General features: G+C 36.0%; 1 protein-coding gene across 1 annotated transcript in view; it reads right to left on the bottom strand.

Moving 5' to 3' along the window:
* Positions 1-13392, bottom strand: part of LOC150081197 (uncharacterized) — a 502723-nt gene extending 489331 nt beyond the window's left edge. The window contains exon 1 of the mRNA XM_090379371.1: positions 12285-13392. Within this exon, the coding sequence (XP_090235497.1) occupies positions 12285-13193 (909 nt within the window). The 5' untranslated portion in view covers positions 13194-13392. The remainder of the gene's footprint in view (positions 1-12284) is intronic.
* Positions 13393-15244: the final 1852 nt, after the last annotated feature.

The following is a 15244-nucleotide window of genomic DNA, read 5'->3' as shown; positions in this document are numbered from 1 at the left end:
CCATATGGCTAATAATAATAATTAGTGATAAGAAAATAAGTGAATGTTTGCATGACTGAAATATAAAAACTACAATAAATTGCTTTGTGTGCCCATCTTTTATAATTTTTTTTTTATCACAACCATTTTTTTCCCCTTATGAATAGCCTTCTTTGCATATTATTACCTGCAAATCACTAGTAAACTGAAACCATCTAAAGTCATTAGAAGAAAACTCACTGTGAACTAGTGTATAGTATTCCAAATGATATCACACGTGTCATTAGTTGGAAGAGTTGTGTGCTACTTATGATATCAGGAATACTCCTCTCCTCTCCTTTCATATGATCATAAAAATGTGATGCCTGTGGCCTCCCCACCCCTCTACTATTTAAACATCAGTTTTATTGCAATAATAATGTGCACTACTTGTCAGAATAACATTTTGGCAACATAGGATACTTCTGTGACACCTACCTGAATGCAGATACACTGGGATTAGCTGATTAACAGTTTCTGGCCAAACTAATCAAAATTTCTCTTATTTTCCAGGTTAATTCTCACATAGGTGAGCGATTAACTTTAAGAAGCTATTAGATACTGATAAACATGCCAGTGTGATGAAAAGCAGTGTTTCACTACACAACAAACTGTACTTGGGCCAGACATAAACAAATGTCATCTACTCTCTCAGGGCTACTCAGCTTTCAAAGCAAAAAACAAAATAAATGGATAAAAAGAGCAGTACATGCAAGACTAAAGACACTATCAGGAAGGTACACAAAAAGAATCAACTAGTCCCCAACCAGCATTAAATATTTTTCTGTTGTCCCTGTCAGAGGATGTGATGCTATTGCAGGTTTAAAAAGAATGTTTCATAGACTAGAACCATCTGTATCCTGTCAAGGATATATTTTTTTTCACAAAAAAAAAAAAAAAACTATAAAAAATATCCTCAACAGAAATTCAAAAGGCCTCCCATACAAAGATCATGCACTCAACCATTCCTGGTAGGCATTACTAGATTATCAAATTTTTAAATATCTGTTAGAATTACATTAATGTAAATTTTAGTATTCCTGCAATATGACATGTATCTCCATGTGCATCATTAATTATTTTTTAATCAGAAAATTATGTCTGCAAAAAATTCTTTACAATTCCACATTTGTGTAGAAGGCATGCTACACACATCATTCTAATTTAACTTGCTTCGTGATACCACGAATTGGAAGAGAGGTAGTTGGGAAATAATTTGTTGTGAATAACAAGACTGCGGTTACTAAAGGTATTTGTCCTTATAGTGACAGAATAAAGAATAAAATCTCCAAATGCACCATTTTTGTAAGGAGAACATTTATGCTTCCAAAAAAAAAAAAATAAAATAAAAAAATAATAGTAATAAAATCACTAAGTTTAGGCTTTGGAGGCGTATATAGAGAATGGTTATTACTGTATAATTTAAATAAAAGTAAACAATCACAGAAGTAACACTTTTGTAGCTCTTGCCCACAACTGGTTAGCCTCCAACTCCCTTCTACAAATCACAAGTTTCCAACTTACTTCTACAAGTCAAACTGCAGTAACTAATCTACAGAAACTCTTTTCCCCCCATTACATACAGCTGTAATAAAATAATCAAAAAGCAGCTTATTACTGGAAACACAAAATAACTTAATAAAGAGCAACAATTAATTTCCCTGGGGAATAAATTAATAATTTAATTATTCTTAACAGAAATCACTTTTATCTATTGGAAATGTACACTTTTATGACTTACTCAACAGTAAGTTTTCAAAAATTAGATTCTTAAATAATTTCCTATATTTAACTGTACAAATTACTGTTAAACAGTATCAGTATTGGCAAATGATGCAAGGAAGCAAGCTTATTGAGCATCAGCCAAAAAATATGTTAAATAAAATAAACCATTCCCACATCACTGTCTATCCCCTCTAATAATCTGTCTAGTTCTTCCTTAAATTTATTCAAACTTCCACAACACAGATTGACGTGTGTTCCAACAATTAACTAACCGCTGACTGAAAGCAAATTTCTGGAAATTACCCTGCAACACAGTCCTCAATTTAAATTTATGCCCCCTTATGTGTGTTGTCTGAGAAAGAGTAAGGATACCAATGTTCAGCTCACTCAATCCATTCAAAGCCTTAAGCACCTCTGTCAAGTCTCCTCAGATATGCCCAGTTTCCAAACAATGCGATTTGCAGAAATAAAGCCTTTTTTTTTGGTAAGCATACCCTTTTGTTCCTCTCAATCTTGTTACTCTTCTCTGCATTCATTCTAACAGATCTACAAAAAAAATGAGGCTCCCAGGCCTACATGAAGTACTCAAAATATGGCCTTACCATTGCAGCAGAATATCTCTTATGGTCACTGACAAAAACTCCTGAGCTGTCCTAACAGCCCATCTGCAAGAACTTTATGTCTGACTGCACAATTATCCCTAAGTCTATGTATTGTATTTATTCCCAGGTAAAATATAGTACATAAAAGCTGCAAATATTTCATTCTTACTTATTTTACTTTCAAGAGATCATGCTTTCTGAATTTGCAGAAAAAAGTTCAGAAGATCAAGATTAGAGTTTGTAAGTCGAAAATCTGGTGTCAAAAATTTTTTTCATTAAATCAAAGGTTCATAAATCAGAAGCTCACTGTAAATCACTCCTGCTTATAATTTTTTTTTATTTTTGTTGCATGCCCATCAGATAATTTGTAGGAATGGAAAAGTGTACTGAAAATGGTAGTCCAAATTTTCAGGTAGAAACCAACAAAGTTTATTAACCCTCTGCTGCTATATAGCATCTGACAGATGACAAAGCTTTTTTTTTTTTTTTTGGAAATCAAATCAAATCCTCCAGTAAGGCACTGGAATTCTCACCAGTATTCTCTAAATCAGTGGTTCCCAATCTTTTGTCACACTTTAAGTTAAAAAACTAATATTAATAGCACAGTGAAATAGTGATTGCCATTGAATTCAATGGAATTTTTTGTAATCTTGTGGCACACTGGTGGGAACCACTGCTCTAAATGATTATGCAATATCTTCTGTTTTCATTTCAACATACTATGAATTATGAGAAATTAATTTTTTTGTTTGGCATTTTAACTGATGCCAGGTTGAGAGAGAGAGAGAGAAAAGATAATTCTATCTTTCTTGTTCTCAATTCCAACTCTTAAATGGCCATGAGATGCCAGTTAGAGATATATAATCACGTAGGGCTTTGGTTTCACCAGGTTTACAAAAAAAAAAAACTAAAAGCAAACAGCCGACAGTAACAAGATGTGGGCATCGGCGTTTCAACTCAGCAGATGAGTAACTGTGAAAATTCCAAAAAGCTCAAAAAAAAAAAAAAAACCAATTGTTGTTGTTTCTGGTTTCTCTTGTTTACATTTGTTCAATATTTTGTAATTGAGTTTGGCAAATAATAACTAATAGAATAGTTTAATTCAGTAAAAAAGCAAAATTTTTTTTTATAATTAAAACAAAAATGCATATCACAGGAACTTATCTGTTCTACTTAGGGCAGAAGTAGGAGCGTTTCAAACTGACAGGTTCTAAAACCTGCAAAACATTACCCCTCCTTCCCCAAATTACTGTACAACTTATACAGCAATAGTCCCATTCAATTTCAGTGAATGACCACCTGTGGCACTTAAGTGACTAATGCTGAAATTAGCATTAGCATTAGTAGAGGCATTTGATGCAAGAAAGCAAGCTTATGCAGCATCAGCCAAAAAAAAAAAACCCACTTCCACTTCACCCCTCTGTTCGTTCAAAATACCTGTCCAGCTGAGCCTTAAACTTATTTAGGCTATCAACCTCCACCACAAAGGATGGGAGTCTGTTCCACCAACCAACCACCCGCTGGCTAAAGGCAAATTTCCGCACGTCTATCCTACATCTGTCTTTCCTCAATTTGAATTTATGCCCTCTCATGTGATTTTTCTGAGCTAGAGGAAGAATCCCATCAGCATTGAGCATGCTTAAACCATTCAAGGCTTTATACACCTCTATCAGATCACCTCGCTGGTGCCTAGTCTCCAGACACTGTAATTTGCAAAACTTAAGCCTTTCTTCGTAAGAGCACCCCTCTGTTCCATTCACTAATCTTGTTGCCCTTCTCTGTACTCGTTCCAGCAGCTCTACATCCTTCTTGAAATGAGGCCTCCAGACCTGTATACAGTACTCTAGGTGTGGTCTGACCATTGCCTTATACAATGGAATAATCACCTCCTTATCCCTGCTGGAAAAATTCCTGTATATCATTGACAATACTCCATGAGCTACTCTTGCAGCCCGTCTGCACTGCTCAGAGAACTTCATATCTGCCTGCACAACCACCCCCAAGTCCCTTTCATTCTCTACCACTGTCAGTGTAGTACCACAGGGTTGATACGTTGCTCTGGGGTTGCTGTTTCCCCATGTGTAGTACTTTACATTTGTCAATGTTAAACTTCATTTGCCACCTCTCAGCCTATCTGCTCAACCTTTCCAGATCCTGTTGCAGCAGCATAGTGTCAGTAGTGTCCTTGACAACCCTGCCAACCTTTGTATCATCTGCAAACTTGGACATTAAGCTTGATATACCATCATCAATATCATTTATAAATACAGAAAACAATAATGGACCCAACACTGAGCCCTGAGGGACTCCACTAATAACATTAGTCCATTGATTACCACTCTGTCTTCTCCCCCTCAACCACCCCTTTATCCATAGCAGCAATTTGCCTCCAATGTCACACTGCTCCAATTTGTGTAGCAGTCTTCCATGTGCAACAGTATCAAATTGAAATGTTTAATGATATTAGCATTTACTACAATATATAATTCCAATATAGCATTATAACATTAATGAACTGCTGTATTTGGTTAAACTGCAGAAGGCAAGGCTTACCAATTCTATCTCATCTCTCTTTCTCTCACATTCATGATTATAAAACTTATGTTTGGAGACTTCTGAATTTATGGAAAATGCAAAAAGTTATTCTTCACTGAAATTAGTCAAGATTTCAAAACTTACCTTTATGTTATTTGTTATTTAATAAATATTACTGTACTGCTTTTAACTGGTGTATAATGTTTCCATCTGTTGGATCATCTTTTGATAAAAACATTAATCTTGTTTCGTTGCCAAATATTAGCATTCAAGTTATTAATATTTATTAATTTGAGTTTTGATTGAGAGTGACCCTACTCATCATCAAGCCATATACACTACCAAATAAACAATTCCAAGAGTGGGAATTGTTTATTTGGTAGTGTATATAGCTGTTACAAATTCAGTTACAAATTACATGTGTATTCTTTTAACACAGGTCACAACAAATTTGTTCAAGATATAGATGCGACTGAAGTTTCCAGCTTGGGCGTGAGGAAGGGAACATACCAAGAAACATTCTTTTTCATTACACATTAAAGTTAAAAAAAAAAGGTAAACTGCAGCCATTATCAATCCACTGCAGGATGGAAGCCTCCTCAACAATTCATGCTGAGGGGCATGGACCATAATCTACCACGCTGGTCCATTGCGGATTGGCAGATTGACCATATTTAGTAGTCAGGGGTTTGAACCCCAGTCTACTCAAAGAGCATGTGCTACTGCACTCCCGCTCCTGACCACTCGGCAATGGAGTCACATAATATAGCAAAAATACCAGTGTTTGCATTGCTTATTAGCAATAAATTCATATAATGCTATCTTCCCAAAGCAGCCAATATCAAGCAACCTCACACTATAATATGGATAATAATCAATGATAATTAAACTCAGTGGAAATTAAAAGATTTTAACTTCTTAACGGGATTAACTTTTGTATATATGCTTAATTAATTATAAATGATATCTTAACAATTCCCAGCTCAGCAAAGCACACAAGATGACAAATTTCCACCTTACAATTACTATGCATGCAAAGAAAACCAATATAATGTTTTCATGAATGGATAATCTTCAGATATTTTTTTTCCATGCAATTAAAAAAAAAAAAAAAAAAAGGATAAAGTTTGCTGTATTGGTCTAGAATAAGAAACTAATTAGGAAACACTCTCCAAATAACTTTAATTTTCATCTTACCCTAACAAAATCTCTATTCAATTGGTTGGTTATTATTCTTTATCATAATCCTCCGACCAATAAGATTCATTCCAAAAAATGATACTGCCGATAGTTTAGCATCTGTTACCAAGAGTCTATTGTACCATTTTTTTTTTTTGCTCACCCTGTCAAGCTTGGGTGCAAACCAGGGTTTGCCCCCCCCAGAGTCTATACCTACGCCCCACCATACATGGCTTCTTCCTCATGGGGGTTGGACGGGCAATGCAGAGTCCAACTAGTAGCCCCACAGCTAAATGCCGGAGGAACAACAGATCAACCCAACACCAAAACTCATACTATCTCTAGTGTTTACAGAATACAGAGTTGGTTGTTCCTCCTGCCCTAGTTGGTTGGGTAGGTTTCAGTGGTCTACACCACTCTACCGCCAACTGGCGGCCACACTCAGCACTTTCTCCCCTCCCTGGAGTAATCTCCTTACTCTTACTTTCATGCCCACCCCTTCCATACACCCTGTACTACCTGAACTTTACCCCACCCCCCTTTAACTTGGACTCTATTCAGGAAGCTCATGTAACACTTAAGGAGACCAGTAAGAGAATAATGGGCAGTCTAGCTACCTCCTAGCAGTGTGTGCAGGCAACATGGGGTCCCACCAGCCAAATGCCAGAACACAACAATACTACACATGACAATTTTCTGGCATTTCTATACTGTATTTCTTCACAGCATACATATGGCACAGATGTGGGAAACCAGAGGTCGCACCTGACCCTGCACTAGTCCATCACACCATGCCATTGTCAAAGGTTGTACCAATCCTTGCAAGATACAGATCACAGCAATCATGAAACAAAGAACTGGCATTTCAACCTCACATTTGCTCTGTAAAATACTAGTCAAACACTGTAAAATATTAGTCATTAATCATCAAGTGGAATTTCTTCATCATCATGACAATATAACATGGTGACTGTTTGTCAAACCCTGATATTTTTAATATTATTTTTTAGTTTTTAACAGAAGTTTGGTGTGGGTACGATGAATCTAAGCAAGCATCTATACTAATATTTATATCAAGTGACATCAAAATGGATTATTACTGCAATTGATTCCAACATTAAGTTTGCAATAACGGGCAGAAGAGACCTTCAGAGTGGTTTATCAACTCTGAAACAAAGGAGATAAATCCTTTTGCATAAATGTAAACACTGAACATAATGAAATAATAATGATCAAGACTTTATCTGAATTTTCACACAATTACATATTTTTGAAGTGTTCTTCAATGCTTTATTTGTACTATTTTGTAATTGGACTTCAATTTAAGTCTTCTACAATAATTGTTTATTGCAAAGAACCTTGTTATTTGTAGCAGTTCATTATTAAGCTCAGTGTATTAATAAATAATAATCTCATTACTGAAAAAAAAAAAATTTTCTGATCGTTGTTACTGATATAGCAGATTAGCATCTAAGGACACACTGCACTGTGGTCATCAGATAATCTGAATTTTCTACAGGCTTTAATAAGACCTAGAATGTTGTAGCTCATGTTTTTTTTAATTGAAGTACTAAATCGACCTTCTCAATTTTTAGGTATTTTTTCATCTCAAAAATTTCCTATAAAATTCAGTTAGTGCAAGTACCATAACTAGACAAACCAGTTATGTGCCTACAAAAATAAGTGGTTTAACAGAACATGTTAATTTAATAATAGTCAATGATTGTATTCATTGTAAAAATAATTAACGTAAACTCCTCTGAACTAGTGGTTGTGCCAGAATATAAACAAGAACATTTTTAATAATTTAATTTTGAATTAATTTCAATACGATTCACAATTTGAAATGACCTATGTTAATGCCATAATTTCTTTAATTATCATTCATAGGTGTATCATCATCAAGTAATTCTTTTAAACTGTATGTTATTTGTAATTGAATATCAGCACAGCATAATGTGTAATAACAAGGTGTATAACTGAATATATTGGAATAGTACTTTTAAGTGATGTAAATAAATCTCCAATTAACCAGTTATTTTTTAAAGTCATAACCAGTTCTGAAGACACTCATCTAAAACAATTATTTTGTTAAATATATTTGTAAGCTTCCTTTTGTTGCTTTATTCTGGAGGCTAGTCTGAAAATTGTTATAATTGTATTTATCGTAATGGGGGGGGGGGGGAAATATTACTACTACTTGTTTCCTTTCAATAAACTGTGCGTCTTTATCACCACAAGATATCATGGCAGTTCCATAAGCCGGCTAAACAGGTGCAAATGAAGGATCGCCCACACATTCAGTGAAGTTAAACTACCTAAGTGGATAAGAACTGACAGACAATACCAACAACATACATGTCTTCCAAAAAAAAAATTCTTTAAGGAATTAATTTATCTCAAATGCATAAATCACAAATACATTTATTTCTTATCTCCCAGTTCACTGTTAAAGTAGCATTAAACAATTTTACATTGTTTTCTTTAGTCGTACGTTTGTTTTTTTTTTTTTTTTAATTATGGCTAATTTTTTAGTCACTTACTTGATAAACTTGAAATAATTCTAATACGTACACTAACTTTTATATTCTTATTGACATTTTTTTTAAAAAAACTACGCATAACAGTAAAGCCTGTTTTGAATAAAAAGAACTGAATACGCCGGTAGCGTTCGCATGTAAAAATGTAATTCGCTAAAAAAACTTAAATATTTTAAATTTCATATTGGCTGGAGAAAGAATTAAACCTGTCCCCATTTCAGACGAAATATTTTCTAAAACTAATACTAAAAATAAACAACAGTATGTTCACTTTAATGCTTCAAAAAAAAAAAAAAAAAATCCGAAAGTATCGGAAAATAATCGGGAACTGGACATGAAACACCAACTCCCAGAACTTTTGCAACCGCATGACGAAATCAAACTTATTTCGAAATCGCGTTAGCGACACTTTCGTGATATTTTCCGTGGGGTGGCCTCAAACGACTCGTACAGTCGACTACAGGACATGCAAGGCGCATGCGAGGAAACAAGCGAGAGAATGGGGACAAGCAAAGATCGAGCTACGAGGAGCCAGGTCCTGGGTAATGGCAGTGGGTACTTTACCACAAGAGGGGCCTAGTTCCTGCAGACTGGAACTACCAGTTTGGCTGGCTTGTGGCTCACTCAAGGCTTCGTCTTTCGAGGAACTACGTGTAGTGACGCTATCGCGGCGTACAAGCAAGAAACAAGCAGACGTTGCACAAGACTCCAACTGGTACATAGCCATTTTTTTCCCCTATCTAACCGCCGCGTTCGGATAAACATACTGCAGTTCTGAATTGGTGCCGATGAACGTTGGTAATAAATATCTCTACAAAAATAAATGAATAAATTAATAAAGGCGTTTTCACCAGTTTGAACAACACATTACACTTCATTATGAAAAATACCACTTTTAAAAGGAAAAAAAGTGCACATTTAAATAGAAAAAGGCCTAAAATCCAAAAGTCATCTGAATTAGTGTATAAAATCCTTTCTAATAAACGGAGAAAGCGTGAAAAAAATCTTATTTCACAAAACATTCCTCCGCATATGAGTAGAACCACAACCATTCAAAAATTAGGATGGTTATAAAATTAATTTTATTCACAAACGAATGCTCAAACTAATCCTTTATTGTAATATTATTCTACTCGTTATTTGAATTACTACAAAACAAGAAAAAAAAAAAAGGCAAGAGTCAACTAGAACTGCGTTATCTTGGGTCATGAAGCCCATAATCAAAGGTCTTTACACATCCTGCGATAACAATAACATATGATGATTAATCTTTATTTTCATTTTGGGTTGGAGAAAAATATGCAGCAGAGGGCGTTAACATCGAATTGTTTAGACTCGATTGTTTAAATATCGCAGCAGTAGAAGGAAAAAAGGTAGTTACAGCTCAGTTGTCAGACAAGGGTGGTTTACGCAATACAGTAATGCCACGTTTTTGTAAGCCTTTTAAACATATCATTCCTTCACCAAATGAAACCCTTCTGAAAAGTTTTCATTTTAGAAGTGATTTCTGTCATATCCGAAAAAGACATTGCAAAAAAAATTTAGAAAAACACTGCCCTACGTAGTAATTATATTCAAAACTAAGGTTTTCAAATTAAAGCTGTACAGCGAGTTCTTTTCTATTTGTTTATTATCAATGTGATGCCATTTAAAAAATGCACACCAGAAAAGTTATTTTTGGGTTCCATGAAGATCACTGAAGATCAATTACTCCATTTAATTCCTTTCCTAACTATATATTCAGGGTTCTTATGGAGTCCAGTAGTAGACATCTAATGAAGGGTAAATAAATATCAAAAAATTTTCTTTAGACTTTCTACTTGACCAAGGTGACTGCAGTTTAGATCTTCAACATACTTGTGTTTTGGCAGGCTATATATATAGTTGATGGGTGTTTTTACTCAGGTCAGCAAAAATATGGTTTAAATTTTAGCAGTGGCAAATCTTACTTCATGAGACAATGTATTTTAAATCATAAATTTCCAAATTCTCTCCTTTTTCAGCATTTTTTTTTTTCATTTTTTGTCAAGCATTTTATATGAAAGGAGTTTTCCAGCAATTTGTTTTTAAAATTACTTCTTGTAATAAGAAAAAAATAAAAAGTAATAGAACTGGGTGCCATGGTATCCTCAGCTTAGATACAAATGAGTGGGTGTTAAGAAAATAAAACAAGCGTATTTTATGAATATGTATTTTCGTTGCAATTAAAGTAGGCAAATTTATTTTGACAACTAGTAATTTCCCATATAAGCAATAAAATGGTTTGGGGGAAAAAAAAAAGCTTAATATACTACATAAAAATCTCAAATTTACTACAATGGTTAATTATTTAAATACTTAATTTTACATTTAAAGGAAATTTAAATTATTGGAATCGAAGGGGTTTTTAGGGGGGGGGGGGAGATAACCCGAATATTACGCAACGTTCAAAACTAAAATGGTTTTCTAATCCAAACAACTTTTAAAAAACAGTTCAAAATATCCTTAATTAAATATTTTACCGAAAAGGATGCAGTTTTGTTATGTATTTTAAAAGTAATTTATGTTTTTAAATATGAAACATGTCATTTTGTAGCATTTTTTTTTTAAATACAGCCAATTCATTTTGCCAGCATGTTATTTAAAATGATTCTATTATAATTCGAGGTCTGCTGAATTTATTTTACACTAAAATATGACAAATACATAATTGGAGGGTCGTCAAAATAGAAATTTTCCAAATTAAAACAGGTGAAGTGAAACGGTGTAATCGCGTTACCATTATTTTGAAATAGGGAGAAAAAATAATTACTGTAACGACAAATAAAGACGCTAAAACGTCCAGAAACTACGCCAACTAATTCCGAAATATGAACATACTTTAGCATTTCAACAAAGGAAACAATGTACACAATATAACCTAACAAAAAAGTCAATAATCATCGTGGAAGCATATGAAAAAATCAAAAATCCCATCACCCCCTGACACATAACATGGTACGTTCCTAGCTCCCCAAACCGAAGGCAATGCCACAGCTCCTACAGTGACAGACGTGATTAATTCCGGATCTGAAAGACGCTCCCAACCAATCAGCTTGCGCCATTCTCAACAACTCCCAGCTGTCAGCTGCGGCTCACTTTTTGCCACCAAAATTTAAATTTCCTCAGAGTCGACCACTTCAACTCTTGAGTAGGCACGTGGATCTCTATGACCCTCTCACAACAACGAATTAGCAAAGTCTGACGTAAAATGCCACAAAATCCAACATTCGTACTGCAGCTACGATTAAAACTGACCTCAATCAATGCCCTTTATCACTAGAATGACCTTTACATTAATACCATAATTGAACACTGAATAATGCTAGCTTTTATTGAACATCAGTCTTATCACGTGTTCTTACATCTAAAAGAATTCTCCAAATTTAAAATGCACTTCGCGACATCGTCTCAAAGAAATTTAATATTTTTTTTTACATATATTAAACTCTTCTCTGCGCAGACATACACAGGATGACCTACGTGGGTAGTTGTGCAATGTTATGTGTCATAGCTGTAATTAGTAACACAAAAAAAAGTCATTTTTATCTTTCCTATTGCTTACCTTATTTTGTTTAAAAGAAACGTAAGAAAGGCACTGTGCACCAAACAATTTGTGTTTCTGCCTAAATTTAGTGTTCATAAGTGTAAGAAACAATTTTCTTACCTGACTCCTGTACATCGTAGAACCCATAGACTGACAATATCCACTGGTACCTCGCATATTCGTCCACGTACTACTGGATCCAGGATATTGGGTAACCGTAGGATTGGTAGAATCTCCTACTCCCTTATGTAGTCCGGGATTACTATAATCATAACTGTTATGATATCGCTGTAAAGGATTTGGAGCTTGAAGCAGCTGGTTGAGCGTTGGAGTTGGACCCCCTTGTTGGCTTATACTAGGCCCCGAAAGGAACCGTTGCTGTTGGGGAGAGTTGTTGCCTGTGTAACCACCTAACCCGGGGGACGTCCCTGGCCTTTGCTGAGGGCCCATACTCATATTCCGAGGTGGATGCATAAATCCCGGCCTCATCTGCTGCTGATTATATTGAGGATACAGTTTATTTGGCTGTGAGTTTGTAGCCATATCACTAACATTTCCTGATATACCCTGTCCGCCATGTTGCTCTCCTATGTAGCCGCCGCGACTACTAAAGCCACTTTCAGACACAGTAGCGTGATTAAAGGTTTCCTGAGGGTTTCTGTAGTCCTCGTTGGCCACGACAGAGACGTTATCCCTTGTTCCTTGGTTAAAGCCTTGAAAATCCGGATTTAAACGCTGTCTGTCTATAATAGAAGGAAAGCCACTCTGGTCTGCACTGGCACTAGCAGGCCTGCTGTTCGCCTGGTGCGTACCTCCATCTTGGAAGTTTTCCATTGTCATTTCCCTCGGCTGACTACCACTACCAGAACTAGGAGATCTGTTTTTAACACTTACATTACCTGACAATTCATCGGAGTCTTCCAGAGAAGTGCCGTTCTTTAAACTACCAGATCCCTCTTGTTCCTGCTCCCCTGTTTCTGGCGTTTTTTGTTCGGAGCAATTCACCAGTGCGTGAGCTGGCGCTGCCATGCTGTCGTCAGGCCACCACCCAGGCACACACACCACCGGACCACTACCTTAAAATGTGAAATCCCAGACACATTATGTCGACGTTGATGTCCATGAGACGCACGTGTTTAGACACTGGCAGATAGAGTAGAGAAAGCAATGCTTTACAGTGGTGTGCTCTTATCAACCATACACAACCATTATTGTGGACTGTACACTTCTAAAGCGGGAACATCTGCGAAACAGTACAATGAATTCATCCGCATTTATTAAAACCACTCAAATCGACCACAAAATCGAAAAGTAGCGCCGTAAAAAATTAAACCACCGCTCACTTTCCACTTTTCTTCACTACTTTTCGGCAGTTACTGTACGCGTTCGTCGATAAAACTGGCAATACGACGAACTAATTGTTTGCATGTGCTCTAAGTGCGGAGGGATCTGAATGTTCGGCTGTTATGCGTTGTAGACAGTCTTCCTGAGCGTGCTATGCCTAGCCGGTGTTGTAGCGTGCGAGTTGACTCAGGCCCACGGGTAACAACCTGCTCCGCCGTAAAGCGACAAGATCGACGGCCGGACAACGTGTCCTTCGGTCGGTTGTATAAGGACAGCGTGTCGTCTGCTAGAAACTGTCGTCATGAAAATAAGCGATTGTTGGCGAGTAAAGAAGATGCTGTGCAGCAGTGTTTTTTTCACCATTTTTGCCATAAATGCTCGCTTACGAACAGCTTGAATGTACGGGAATGCTGAGAAATGTGAAGATAAGCTCGAAAGTAGCGAAGTGGAACGAAGTCACGGCCGAAGGCAATGTTCTTTTTTATGTTTTTGCTCTGAGGCTCTGCACGCATGTCTGCTTTATGAAGCATATCAACAATATACGTTTTTTGTACACCAAAACTTTTTTACTTTATCTTCCAAATATACTTTGAGACATTTTTAGCTGGCAAAATGCAGACGATACATTGTAATTGTGACGTAATTTTTATGAATTTTAAAAATAACTGCGAACAACCGAACTGAGAGCACGTCCGAAGTTTCATAATTTACTCGAAACGTTGAATGCGACTACCGCGAGGCGAGAATCGGAACCAAAGAAAGGTCGCGTCGTGGTTCTGCATTCTTAGTAAAAACACCAACTAATTCAAAAGTTATTCGATGCAATTTAAACCGTTGTTATTTGATGGCATACATGGCGCCATCTATGAGATATTACTGGAATTTTTTCAGAATATAATCATAAATTGTATTCGTGAAATATTTTATCTGTAAGATTTCAGCGAGCAGGATGTTAATCCTCTCGTTGTAAAATAAAGTTAGGCTAAAAATAGTGCCCACGTGAAAACCAGTGGTATTTAAATATATCAGTGTCAAGGGGTGCTTTTAATATATCTTCTCCGGATTAGAATTATAATGCCTGAAGATATACTTAGAGTTGGTCTGACCTTTGCCGTGAGCTGGCGTAATGCTTGCCATAATACTTCCAGCCTAAACGAACTCCTAATTATTCTGTAAAGTAATAACGCAAGATAAACATTACTTTAGGATGCAGTATTTAAGCTTGTATTATCATAATATTATTACATGTAGCCATTTTTAGTATTTTGGAGTGTATGAATTGTTAAGATCTAAAATTAGCGTAACTTAATATGAATGTTAATGTTTCTTAATGTGTACGAACTAGCAGGGCCCTATAGTAAAGGGGCGCGAAAAATCTTTCTGCCCGGGGCGCGGAAATACCTTGGTCTTGGCAGACTTTTTTTGGGAAAAACTGGAGGTGTTCAATGAAATGCAAAGTATGAAAGAGCAATTGCTTTCTGCCCAGTGGCGCGTTATACCTTCATGGGGCCCAAGGCAAAATGGAATTTGGTGACCCCATCTATACCTTCATGGGGCCCAAGGTAAAATGGAATTTGGTGACCCCATCTATACCTTCATGGGGCCCAAGGCAAAATGGAATTTGGGGGACCCATCTAAAGAAAAAACTAATAAAGAACATTTTAAATTTCATTTTATTGTGACAACAAATAATATGACATAAGAACATATTTTGATGAAATAATATGACATTATTT

This window comes from Mastigoproctus giganteus, chromosome 8, assembly GCF_048544385.1.
Source record: "Mastigoproctus giganteus isolate SK-2022 chromosome 8, ASM4854438v1, whole genome shotgun sequence".
Taxonomy (NCBI): domain Eukaryota; kingdom Metazoa; phylum Arthropoda; class Arachnida; order Uropygi; family Thelyphonidae; genus Mastigoproctus; species Mastigoproctus giganteus.
This window is presented reverse-complemented; position numbering and strand designations above follow the sequence as displayed.